The sequence below is a fragment of the Rissa tridactyla genome, chromosome 2 (genome assembly GCF_028500815.1).
Source record: "Rissa tridactyla isolate bRisTri1 chromosome 2, bRisTri1.patW.cur.20221130, whole genome shotgun sequence".
Taxonomy (NCBI): domain Eukaryota; kingdom Metazoa; phylum Chordata; class Aves; order Charadriiformes; family Laridae; genus Rissa; species Rissa tridactyla.
Window position 1 is genome coordinate 40,379,570 of NC_071467.1, and position 13,482 is coordinate 40,393,051.

The 13,482-nt window shown below is 36.9% G+C and overlaps 1 protein-coding gene across 14 annotated transcripts in view; it reads left to right on the plus strand.

The window, feature by feature from the left end:
• ASPH (aspartate beta-hydroxylase) overlaps window positions 1-13,482 on the plus strand; it is a 124,636-nt gene that overhangs the window by 79,001 nt on the left and 32,153 nt on the right. For all 14 annotated transcript variants that reach the window (XM_054190668.1, XM_054190675.1, XM_054190663.1 and 11 more), the window contains 4 exons: window positions 4,052-4,140; window positions 6,245-6,331; window positions 7,872-8,022; window positions 9,077-9,213. In XM_054190668.1, coding sequence (XP_054046643.1) covers window positions 4,052-4,140; window positions 6,245-6,331; window positions 7,872-8,022; window positions 9,077-9,213 — 464 coding nt within the window. The remainder of the gene's footprint in view (window positions 1-4,051; window positions 4,141-6,244; window positions 6,332-7,871; window positions 8,023-9,076; window positions 9,214-13,482) is intronic.

Genomic DNA, 13,482 nt, shown 5'->3' on the forward strand with positions numbered 1-13,482 from the left:
TTTGTTGGATGACATTTAATACATTTAATTTAATACATTTAATTACTACATAACTTAATACATTACAGCTTCCCTTCCACAATATTTTCCTTCTCTCTTTTTTTTTTGCTTCTTTTCTGCATCTTAATACAGAAGGGAGATATGAGATTGCTTGTCATCACTGATCGTTGTTTATTCTCCAAGAGAAAGAACTAGCATTGGCTTTCTTATAAGACTTCTCCCTAGCTTGCTGCTTTGATAGTGGAAACTTGTTTTCTCTGAGGGATTCCACAGCAATCCTAGATAGAAAGCCTGTTTTTACATCCAAGGCCATTATTGAAAATCCTCAGTATTATTCTTGCAAGACCATAGCATGATATTTAAAAGAATTATTACCATGCTCAACCAGATTTGGACTACAAATCACCCTAGCAGTTGTGTGATCATGCATTACTTCAGCTACATGGTGAAATCTGTAAGTCATTCAAGGAAAAACTACATGTGTTTTTTCCTCTGAAAGCAGATAAGTTAACTTCTTTGGAACATTGAATTTAATATACTGGGTCACATCTGCTAAAAGATTATTACACTAGGAGGAGGCAATGGATAATTTATTAAAATACCCCTGCAGGGAGAGAGCAGGCTATCTGGTTAATATAGAGGAATGCTTGATGGTTACACTGAACGCTCCCTGGTGAATCCTTTAACATAGGAGTAGGATGGGAGATGAAAATGATTGCTCGTTATATAATGTTTGCTGTGTTATATTGGTGCCTAGCAGCTGAATAATATTTATGTTAACAGCTCCTTTCCAGCTTTTCATATTGATCTCCTGCTGGTCTAGAGCTGATGTATAATTGTACTGAAAACGGGAAGATAATACTTTCTTGTAATGGAGGGTGGCGAAAAGGTTCTTCCAACACATCACCAAAGTCAGATATGAGGGGGAAGATGTCTCATACCATTGTGCCACAGGCTTCTAAGATTTTCATTTACTTTTTTTTCCTGGGCTGTTTCTGTCTCATCTCTGTGTAAACTCAAAGGAATTGTGGAAAGTGTCTCACAGGCAGTAAGTTTACTGATGGGTGGGATTGCATTGCCTTGAAGGCACCTCGCTATTGCCATGCTTACCAAGTTTAAGAAGGACCAAATGACTACCTCTTTCCATGAATACCGAAAGTTAGAAGGCTGACAAATAGTTGTCCTCTCTCACTGAACACACAGTTTCTGTGTAACTGGCCAGTCTTAGATAAAGATTTTCATTCATAGGAATGTCGTAGGAACTGACAGTTGACATTTTAGTTGTGATTTACATCATTTCTTGTATGTACAGCCTCCGACCTAAAGAACTGGAACAAACTGAGTGTTTGGTGGCAATGTCCAGCTGGAAGCTCCCCAGATCATGTACCCAGAGGAACTGACATGCCTCAGTTTTCCTGCTAACAATAAATCACAGTTTCAGGTAGCAGCTTGTGAGCTTAAACCAACCTAAAAGGTCCTCAGGGACACTCGCTTTCATTGGCTTCTTGGGCTGATGCATCCAAGTTCATCCACACATACCGTTGAGCAAGCCAGGCCTTAGAAATAGTGATGGTTTCTTGAAAAACTGAGCTGGCATATTTTCAGGAAAAAAAAATCCCAAACAAAAAAAACACCATAAAATGAAACAAACCTTTTGCACATTATGGATTGTTGTTTTCAGGCCCAGTGATGTTATGTCAGAAACTTCTGTCCATGCCTGTTAGTCACTGTGGACTCAAGGTCTGGGCTGGAGGGATCCTCGCCCTCATGATGAGAGCTGGTTCTGTGAGTTCTGTTGGATGCAAGGGGTATGAACATTTGGAACAAAGCCAGTGCCGTGCTCCTTAATCGTTATCATCATTAACTGCATGAAAATGCAATAAAGACATCACTTTTCTATAAAGTGATTAATATTAAAGTAAGACATAGCAAGACTAGAATCAGCCATGGACTGAAATACATTTCTACTATGGTGTCTATGAGGAATGAACAAAAGACGTGAAAACCATCTATATTCTTATATTAAAAAATAAATAAATAAAGCAAAGCATCTCTTTGGTCAGTTCAGTTTTGTGATAACTACATTCCTGAAGTGCGTTATTGTGTGCTTGAGTATAGGTGCTTGATTTAAAGTCAAAGGGTACAATGAAGCCCTGAAGTGTTTGGGGGAGGAAAAACAATATATTGAAGTATGCTATTTGGTGGTTTATCCTGAAAAAGGAGTAAACTCCTTTTTCAGTGTTTTCCTTCTTTCCATCTTGGTACTAATATCTTGGAAAATTACAGTCACTTCTGTTATAAGAAGGATCAACAGGGATATAATAATCCTAATGCACTGCTTCTTTAGTACCTTTCCTTTATAGATCTTAAGACATTTTTATACTTAAAGCTTCATACAACCTTTGTGAAATAAGTAAATGGATTTTAGTAGGATAGCTTCAATCCTACTTAAACTCTATTTCCCCCCCGCCCCTGAAAAGCAATAGCATCTCTTTATCCATACCAATGCTGCAGAATGGTTTATAAAGCTAACGTAAGGAAAACTCTCTGTGCAGAGCTGTCTGAGTTCGGTGTTGAACATGACAGTAAAAGTCTTACACAGAAAGAATCAAAGGTAGTCAAGTGGGGTTTTTTTATCTCATACAAAGCAGCTCAGACTCATGAGATCCTCTAATGCTTGGATGGGGTTAGTATTGGTTTAGCATTAACTAAGGTGTTCGTCTTTGAGGTTTAGCAGAGACGAAGAGATTTGTCTGCCTAAAGCTCAGTGTAGGATCAGAGTCTCGGAGAGAAAGTATTTAATGAAACATGAGCACGGCTTCCAGCAGCGTGTGGTGGCTCTTGCCATCCCTGAGCAGTGCACCTGAGGGCTTGGGTAGCGGAATAAAACATGACTAGTTACAATACCTTGTAGAGGTTATCCAAAATACTTGCTGCAGTATTGCAGCAATCTTGTGATATTAAGCTGTACGATGTTTGGGTTTAGCCTTACGCGTAGCAGTTACGGCATTCTGTTTAAACTTCTACAAAGAACATAATAATTTTACTTCTTTTCATACTATTAATGGCTTACTGTACATAGAGGGGGAAAAACAGTAATGCATAATTTAAGCAAAAATATGTGCTGCTAATGACATATACACAAAACTAGTAGTTACTTGTGTCAGACAATATATATTTCCCTTAATTGTGTCAGAAAAGGGTTGGTTTTTTTTTAATTAAGTGCAAAAGCAAAGTTTAGCTGTATCAAATGTGGAGAAAAGTGCTTATCTGCCGTCATATCCTTCAGTAGAGTATTTGCATTTTTTTAACATCTAGTATACTTAATGCAACCAAATAGACATTGTTTAAGAGTGAAAGGCTATGAAGCAAATATAGCAGTTTAAATTGATACAATTTGCTTCAATTTGCTTCAAACGCAATTTACTTTACAGGGTTTACTTCAAGACTGGTTTGTTACAACCCGCTGCTGCTCTGCTGCTGTGTGATAACTTGCTAAGCTGTGAAAACTTGATCACTTAAAGAGGTCTTGATCCGATATTTCAATGTTAAACCCATTTTCAGCAGGAAGTTGGACTACGTGACTTTTTTCAGTCCCTCCAACCATAAGTAACTATGCTTACTATCAACTCTTTTAGTTGTTTTAGGCAAAGAAGTAGACATGTGTAGGCACAACTTTAGAAACTATTAACATGTCCTGGTAACGATATTTTTCATAATACCATGTAAATGTGGGAAAAGTAACAGTTCTTTCTGTTCTTCCATGTCAATTTGAACCATTTGGAAAAAAATCCTTGACTATATGAGGTGAAAAATCTTTATCAAAAACTTGACTGCAAATTTTGAATGACCAAAGATCGCTTTTTCATACAGGATTTTGTGATCGTAATAACTAAGAAATCAATTTCTTTTCAGTGTATTTTGAAACCGCCTTATTTGAAAATCGTACACTTTACCAGCACAGTCACAGTGTCTAGTTAAAGGTTACTCCAAACAATTGCTGTGACATACAAAAGAAGTCATGAACTGTGTGTTTTTAAATCTCTTCCAGCTAAAAAGAAGAAGAAGCCAAAGCTCTTAAACAAGTTTGATAAGACCATTAAAGCTGAACTGGATGCTGCAGAAAAATTACGTAAAAAAGTAAGTTTTGAACGTTTCCTGCAGGACTGTAAATAGTGGACAAAAATTAATACAATAAAAATTAACTTAGAAAAAGGGAAAATTACTTTTAGATTACTTTCTGTGAAATTAACTTTTAAAAATTAAATATTCAGGGCATGTTTGTCCTTCAAGTTTCATTTCTGTTGGATAGTTTATCTTGGTTTTTTTTAAAGTCCTGAGTGTATATCTATTTATGCGTGTTTGCTCACCGTTAACCTTGAAAATATTTAGCTTGACTGTTGAATTCCTATTGTCAAAAAGCTGCTTAAATTAATCACATGGAACAGGGTTAGATCTGTCCTATCACTGCTGTCCATTTGAGTACTGAAGTCAACTATTATCAGAGAACTTAGATACTATAAGCATGTTAATATGGATCTCTCAGTAAATGTTCATACACTTTGCGAGCATTAGGTGCAAATCTTTGTAGTAGGTGTTGTTCCTGCTGGAATTCTGTGTGTGTCCTGTGAGTGTTTGCTCTCATACAGCTGCGTACAGCATGAAGCAGATGTTCCTGCTTCTCACCAGTGACAGCAAGACCTTAACACCCATCAATCAGTTTTGGTAGTTTTGAATTTAATAACTTGATATGAAAAGCAAACAAAAAAAACCCCAACAATAAACAGAAACTCTTCAGTCATCTCCTCTGACAACTTCCAATTTTATGCTTTTATTTGAATGTTTCAGAAAACAAGACCTTTGCAGAGGTATCCCTTTTCCAGATGTGAGATTAAATAATGAAGCAAGACTATGTGACTCTTAAAAATGAAAGACCTTAAGTCTTTTGGATGCAAATCTTGTGAAAGCTCTGGTATGCCTCGCAGGCAGTCCTAGCACATGGAGAACTGCAGGTCTTTGTTCTACCCTGAATTTGAGATGACTGAGCAATGAGATATACTATTTTCAGTACAGTACCAATAAAAAGCATTTTAGTCACTGCAGGTGTGGGATTATTCTTGATTTTCAGAAGACTGACTGTACAGATTTAGCTTTAGATCACCATCCATGCAGCCCCAGAGTTCCTGTAGGTCTATGATGGGGCTGAAGGGCTGCTACGTAGGCAGCACTAACCTCAGGCTGCCTCTGCTGCTGCTCTTCACTAGGAGCCCTGTTATGTGTTACAATACAAAAATAAAAAACATTTTCATGCTTCTTGTTACTTAAACAATTGGTTGATCAGAGAAAGGCGTAACAGAAACTTTTTATGAGTCTATAGGGTCAGTTGGCTGACTTTCTTTTCCTGCCTGTGTCTCTCGGTGAGTTGCAGACCATCGTGCCTGTCTTGTAGGAAGCAGGATGAATTTAGTAACATATGTGATATTTTAAGATAGCAATGCAGTTGTATATAATAATCCCTCATATTTATGAAGCTGCAAGAGTTGGAAGTGGCAGCAGGATCTGATGCCAAATTTTGCTGAGCGGTGCTCAGCTCCTGTTTAACAGTGCAGCTGCTTCTTCTCAACTTCTGGCCCTACTTGCTAGTCAGCATCAATCATGAGAATACCATGGTTACATTTAGACTTTGTATGGGACAGGGAAGAGACACAGAGCACACGTGAGGTGTCCTGAGGGACATAGTTATTCAAAACATTTGGAGGAAACAGCCATACACTGTGGCCGAGTCTAGTATTTCCCCTAGAAGAACCATAGGTATGATATTGCTGGTCATGAGGTGTATGCAGAGAGGAAATTTCTAGATATTTATAGAACTTGCTTTCTATTCTCTGTTGCATTCAGTTTGGATTTTGTTATTAGCAATAGAATCTTTACATTTTGATATAGGCAGGTTTATTGTCATCTCAGCAGTTTTTCCAGTCAACAAAAGGAAAGTGAGTAAAATAAAAACAGTCATTTATTTTAACCACAGAAAGTGGCTAATATTGCTTCATATATAATGACAATGAATTTCTCTTAAATAAGCAGGCAATCCCAACAAAAATAAGAGTGAAAACTGTTGATTCAGTCTGTGGTTTTTTTGGTTTTGTTTTTGGTTTTTAATTGGGCAAACTAATATGTTGTTAGGGCATGCATCTTTCAGCATTTTTATTAGATAGAATTGCTGATAAATGTCTCTACCTTCCAGGGAAAAGTTGAAGAAGCTCTGAGGGCCTTTGAAGCATTAGTGAATCAATATCCACAGAGTCCTCGAGCGAGATATGGGAAAGCACAGGTACTAAAAAAAAAAAAAAAAAAACAACAACATATATGTTAAAAAAGATGAAAGAAACCTTTTTTATCAATAGAGTTCTAGAGCCCAGTCAGACTTCATTTGTAATTTTACGGATGTTTCCCAAATAAAAAAAGAATTATGTGGTCTGTCATGTTGTATGTTTCAGTCCTCTATCCTTCCCCAGTTACTTTGGGAGCTTCTGTTCTACTTTATCCTAGTGGAAGTGTTGTAAATAACACAAAAATAAGGTACATGCTGTAGATGTCACGAAAACTACCAGATGAATGGTAAGAGATAAATCCCAACTAATGTCCTCATGCAGGAACAAAAGGCAGAACTTAGTTGTTACATGCTGTTTGCTGCAGCTGGTAAATCAACGCAGCAGTCAAGTCTTGGCTAAATGCTGCTTTTTGCTTAGTGTGAATAGGGAAGGGGATTTGGAGTTTTTATAGAGAGAATGTTAAAGGATAAAGAACCCATATTTGTATGCGAGCAGGCTTAATTAGCCTTTCCTTCTGGAGTGAGTTCTGTTTCGGGTGTTCTCATCCAAAAAAAGAGAAAGTATTGGAAAATAAGCTCTGCATTCATAATACTTTTGAACTGTGTTGGGATATCTTAGGAGAGAAAATCCTTGTATTTTCATAAATAGTAGGATAATACCACTGCACTAGATGTAATAAAAGACTGCTTGAACTCCTGTTAATCAAGATGAGCAAACCTTGCTCTGCTAATTGACTTAAGAACGAACGTAAGCGAATAAAAAGAGATGTATTTGGGAAGAATGCATTAAACACATGAAAATGCATGCATTTGTATAAACAATTCAAAGTAACGCTATTACAGCTATGGAAACAAATTACGAAAATGCCATACCACAAGTGAAATCGGTAGTAGCTTCCATTGGCTTCACTAAAGCTATAAATTCGCAGCAGAGATCTCATATATCCTTTGGTCTGCTTCTGAATTTAATGAACAAATTTAAGTTCTGAAAGAGTTGTAGCGTATTTGTTCTATCAACATATGCAAGAGTGAAGCCAATTCCTAATTAGTTTTCTAAGAAAGAACGTAAATAAATTTGTGTCAGGGTATACGAAAGAAAAGTTTGTTGGTGTGTTTTGATCTGTGTATTGCTGCCAGTGTGAGACTTAGTACACAAATAGCCCATAGGCAACAATTTACACTTCTTCCACATTATTAAAACAGATTGCTTCATTTATTTTTGAAAAGCAGAAATTATGAGTTCTACAAATGTTAACCAAAAATCTGTGTTAATGTATGTTTTAGGCGCAAATTTTCTCATACTTATGCTTTCAAATAGTTTGCAGGAAACGAGAATTAACAGTAATTCTAATCTACCTTACCATAAAGCACAACCAAATAAGTTTTCCAATGTTATGACAAAATTATATAGGTTAAAGATAATTCTAAAATTTTTCCCGTAGTCTAACAATTGCATAGTTTGCCTTTGAAGAAGACAAAGTTATTTTTAAGAGTAATGGATTGTTATGTGTTCTAATAATGGTTTTGTGATTCTTTCTAGTCTGAAGATGACTTAGCTGAGAAAATGAGAAGTAATGAGATGCTGCAAAAAGCCATCAACACATATGATGAGGTTGTTAGTCTGCCAAATGTCCCTTCAGATCTGATAAAACTGAGTTTGAAACGAGAAGCAGACAGGCAGCAGTTTCTTGGTAAGATTTGAGGATGGTGTAAAAACATTTTGGAAGTTGTGTGAGCAAGACTTTCAAAAGATCACTAAGGACTTAAAAGCACCAATTCAATTGACTTTTCAGTAGTATTCCTAATCTCTCTAATGCTTATGAACAATATTTTCAAATTCTTTAAAATTTTTCTGGGGTACCAGTGTATATAATTGTTTGTATGATAATAGTGTCTGTAGACAACAGTGCACTAGGTGCTACTAGAAGCTCTGATGGGAAGCGGTCAAAAAATCTGAAAAAGAAGAAAATGTTCATCTTTTTCTACTGAAGCTGAGGGAAATCATGAGGAAATTAATGGCATACACAGAGTAAACATAACCAGAATAAACTTTCAGTAAACATAGAGAAGAATGGAATTGAACTCAGGGGTAACATCCGAAAGTTTAGATCTCAATTCTGTGATGTACAAGAAGTGCTGATTAGAATATGAGTCACAGTCGACTTTGATGGAAAAAAAAGTTCTGTTCCCATGGGTTGGTTTTTAATATCAATTTGTTTTGATCTTGCTGTTTTCCTCTGCAAGACCTCATCCAGGAAGTCAAGGAACGTACTTAATTTTAAGCACGTAAAGCATGATTAATTTTGTAGTGGAAATATAGTGGAACTATTGCTTAACGCTAGAAACATGCTTAATTACTTAAACAATCAAGACTAAGTTTATTTTGATATGTTTGCCTAGTTTTGTCGAGCACTTTGACATCTGTGCATGAAAGAGCAACCAAAGCTTTAATAATGTTGTTACTGCTACACTGTCAACAGTTCTCCACTAGAGGCTACCATAACACTGGGTGATACGCGTTTGCAGTGGTTTCCTGAAATATTCCTTGTTACGGGTACACCCCCAGTGACAACGAAGCAGCTGAATATGCTCCCATCTGCACAAGTTTTTTCAAGTTCTGCTTCTTGATCATTAGTGAAAGTGGAACACCTGGCTCTGATTTGTGTTTTCTTAGATGTTGTGTAAACGTCTTACTACTGTTACTCATATCTGTAGTTGCAATTAAGTCTTGTTCCATCAAATTAGGTCGCATGAGAGGTTCCCTGGTTACTCTACAGAAATTAGTTCAGCTGTTCCCCGGTGACACTTCCTTCAAGAATGACCTTGGTGTTGGTTACCTCTTGATAGGAGATAACAGCAATGCCAAGAAAGTATATGAAGAGGTGAGCTTCCATTCCAGCCAAGGGAAAAAATTACTTGCATTCATCTGTTCGTTCTAAAGATTGCCTGCTTTTAACTTTTTTAGTTTTTAAACATTTTGCAGGTCTGGTTTTGAAGGGTTAATACAGATATGGGTTTTTTTATAGTGCAGTTCTTAATTATCTTTTAATTTTTATTCAGATTTCCAGGTGCTGTCATGCTAAATGTTTTTTCTCAAAGACAAAGAAATGCAGATTTTTTTTTCATATGCTTGATAATAATTGATTTCTTATACCTTCTGGTAGACAGTTTTGGAATATACTGACAGGGCAGATAGATGTAATGCATGGTATAAAAAATGTATCTCATCTGCAAGACATGGAAAGCAGAAGTAAGCCTGTTTCTTTACAGGTACGCTGTCTCTAACCATCTGAGAAAGTAGCTTGCGTTTTCATGATTTTCGTAAGCAGGCTAAATTCTGTTTTTCTTTCATGATGCTGGTAGTGTGGTCAGTTTATTGCATTTATATTGCTATCTTATATGGTTATCAAGCTGGGGGAAGTTCACTGCCAGGAAGAACCACTTTGCTTCTGTGATCTAGAAACCCCATTATCGTCTGGAAACTCTGACAGATGTGGAGCTTGACATCACTGGTAGAGCACAAACTGTCAGCACTGGATCCGTGATGGTCTTGTTGATGTTGGCACACTTGTTGCAGTGCTTGCTTAGTACAGGCGTAGTACGGTAATGGGCTGGTTGTGTAGACTGAGGACAAGTCAGCATGACTAGTACCACCTCCTGAGAATAAAGGCCCAGTTTCTCAGCCCCCACATCTGGGAGTCTGAGGGGATTCTTATCTCGGGTGGTTTCTCAAAGAGAAGGAGAATGTTCAACCATGTGGTTGGAAGCAGAAGCTGAAACCTTTTTTTTTCTTTTTTTAATATTTTTTTTTCCTCAAGCTCCTCTGGTAGTCTCAGATGTTGCCAGAGTAATGTTTGCTTTGCTACTTTGGCTACGTTGTAGGTCCCTCCATAAAACATTTCTGTTCAATAATTTTTGGCCTGCTGTCAAAATTTCTCAGAGGATTGGAAACATCAGCTTTTAAAGATAGAATATATTAACTTGCTTCTCAAGCTGCAAGGAACATAAAAAACCAAAAATGTACTCCTTTTGGGCAAGATTTTCCTTCGCAATTTTTCAGTATTTTTCTGCAAACAATATAGATGCTACAATTTCTTAATATCAATAATCACAGGAGTTTTTACAAAGGAAAGAAGGTAATGAATTTGCTATATAATTACTTTGATACTGAGTTTGATATACTTCAGAAGACATGAATACTGCTCTGGTTAAGAACAGATATGCAAAACGAGAACTGGTCTACTTTTAATATATTGTTTTCCATGCTTCCATAGACTTTATCCAGTGTAATTACTCTGTTTTGCGGTTCACTAACCACTGAAATAGAATAGATCATAGTCATGTTCTGTACTTGTAAAAGAACAACAAATAAATACCTTTTAAAAGGAGTTGAATTTATTCTTTTTAAAAAACATGGGGTTTGTCCATATTCTGGCCCTTCGTCAGGCTGAATTCCAACACAGTAATGTATTTTTTTTTTCTTTGATGTAATTCAGGTTAAATTTACATGAAGAATTTTAAGAAAGGAAACATAGCCAAAGAAACAGGGAGAAGCTCATGTGTACCTGCTTTAATTCTTCATTATACTGAAGGCTTCTTACGTGATTTTGGGCAGATTGCGTAGGGGGCCATATGCTCTGCTCTTGAGTGCTTCCCTCAGCTGTTGCAATGCATATTTAGAAAGTGATTGGCATATGGTTTGGAGCTTCTACCATAGGTGCTCAGGCTCTGTGCAAAGTCAATAAAGAGTGGGACAGACTGTGAAGAGTGGTTCTGAGGGCCTCCAGGAGACATCTTCCTCTTCCCATGATATTTGAAAGACCTGGGAAACTTCTGTAGTGTGATTAAATCCTTCATCTCACTAATGTGGGACAAATTAGTCATTTGATAGAAAAAGACAAGAGAGTACAGACAAGATCATGAACTGCGAACTGCACAGTAGATGCCTCCGATATTTGCAAATCCTGGGTTCTGCTTCCCACTGTAAGGATGTTCATACATCCTTATTCACTTATTCAAGTGTTCTTTAATGCAGAAGGCATGGACATCTAGGAAGAGAGAGCAGAGCTCAGGACGCATCCTCAAGAGGACGTACCCCTTGTTTGACTAAAGGCTCAGCTTTTTGCAGATTCCCCTCTGGTGCCATTCTTTTCTTTGTAGTTGTCTAACTTCTTGTGTATATGGTATTTCTTTTTGCTCCTCAGGCAAGTTCCCAAGTAGTTGAACACCCTTCTGTGTAGGAGAACCTAGGCTCCAAATGTCCCATTTCCTGGGAATCTGCCAGATTCTTTGGCAAAAAGCACCGATGTCCTCCCTTGCCTTCCTGCTATAACATTTTGATCTTAACTCAGTGTTACCAGTGTGTGTTAAGTAAGCATGGGCTGAGCACATGTAAGAAGCTGGACCCTTCACAGGCACTTTCCCCTACCACAGTATCACAGTATATACCATTTCAGACCAGACTAACTGTAGCTGGCATCATCTCCAAGGAACTGAATAGATGCCCAAGGAATCCTAGTGAATGAAAACTTACTGCTTTACGTTTAATAGCCAGTTTACTTATTTTCTGTTCAATTCTTGTCTTTTTTGTATAACCAGACTTAAAAATTGGGATCCAATCAAAATTGTTCTAAAATTATTTTCCCCAGATTTATTATGTCTTAGCAGCTGTTGAAGTGTTATATACAAAAGTCTTAAATATGATATGTTCCTTCTTTTAGCTACAGAAATGATGTGTGTAAACATTGAACTTCATATCAAGGGAGTTTTGTACATACAGCTGTAGCGTGGTATAGTTTAACTGATACAAAATACGCTTTTCTGTTATGCGTTTATCACACTGTGCTGAAGCACAAATGGAAAATGGTGTCCAATTGGAGAGGATTTCAGTTTTGCCTAATATTAAAGTATTTTCTTTTGAACGTTACGCTTAGCGACATGGAAATGCAACATTAAAGTAGTCCTAGTAGAATTCAGAGCTATTTTTATTTTCAAAGAAAACATAATGTTAAAAGTAGTCCTTGTAGAATTTCGAGCTATTTTTGTTTACAAAGATCTACAGATTATGATAAAATACAGCGGAAGAGAACTCTATAAGACCCGTTACTCTGCTAATAGCACTTTTTCTGCCTGCCATGCTGAGGCATGTCTGTATGGCTCAGTGCAATGTTATATAGGCACGCACAAGCCAGCTCTGATTGAGCTATCTTAGGTACCAAAAGCAGAATATCCACATTAACACAGTACTCTGCCCTGGCTAATTAGCCATTGATAGCCCCAGAGGTTAATTTCTATATTCATGATTAATATTTAATGGGCTATGAGCAGTTTAGTAAAACTTATTTCTAAACATAATTAATATTGCATGCAGCAACAGCAACAGAGTAATACAATTTACATTAAATACTTCCAGTGTAATTTCTGCTGATTGTATCTCTTCACTTCTCTTTAGGGGCCCTGAATGTAGATCATGCCTTAATGCAACTCGGCATAGTTTAAATGAACTGTAATACAGAAAATTCTATTCTGTCTTAATTAATCAGATAGCTTTATCCTATAGTTAAAGGAACTGTAACGAAATTATATGGCTAATAAATATTTCTGTCAGTCATTTTATTTTACCCTGCAGGTATAGGTTCTTGGATCAAAATGGTTATACACAGAGCGCTGTAGTCAAAAGGTGTAAGATGCGTAAGGTGGTAGCGTATTCTTGTACTAGAGATCCTATGAATTGACAAGTTCACTTTTTGCTAATAAAGTGTCATATTGTGGACTTCAGATAGATTCTCAAATTGATTGTTCCTTCATGGTAGCTCTTTTCGGCAAAAATAAGTGAAATGCTACTATTTTTAACTCATAACATTTTATACCCACGTTGTGGTGATTTTGGTTTTGCTCGGGTGTAGTTTGTATGTAATAGGGTTTGGGAAAGCAGAGCAATTGGCCCAGAGGACTTGTTATGGTTTTCTTGTAATTATTTTGATGGGGAAAATTAGGTTAGACACTGACTGGAAAAGGCAGAGGGAAATGGCTATAATGCATGGAGACATTTTACCCATGGCATAAATTTAGTAGCTTCAAAAATGGATTTAGGCAAGAGAAATTGCTCATCTGTCCATTGTTTTGTGTTTAGGAGCTGTGCTAGACAATTA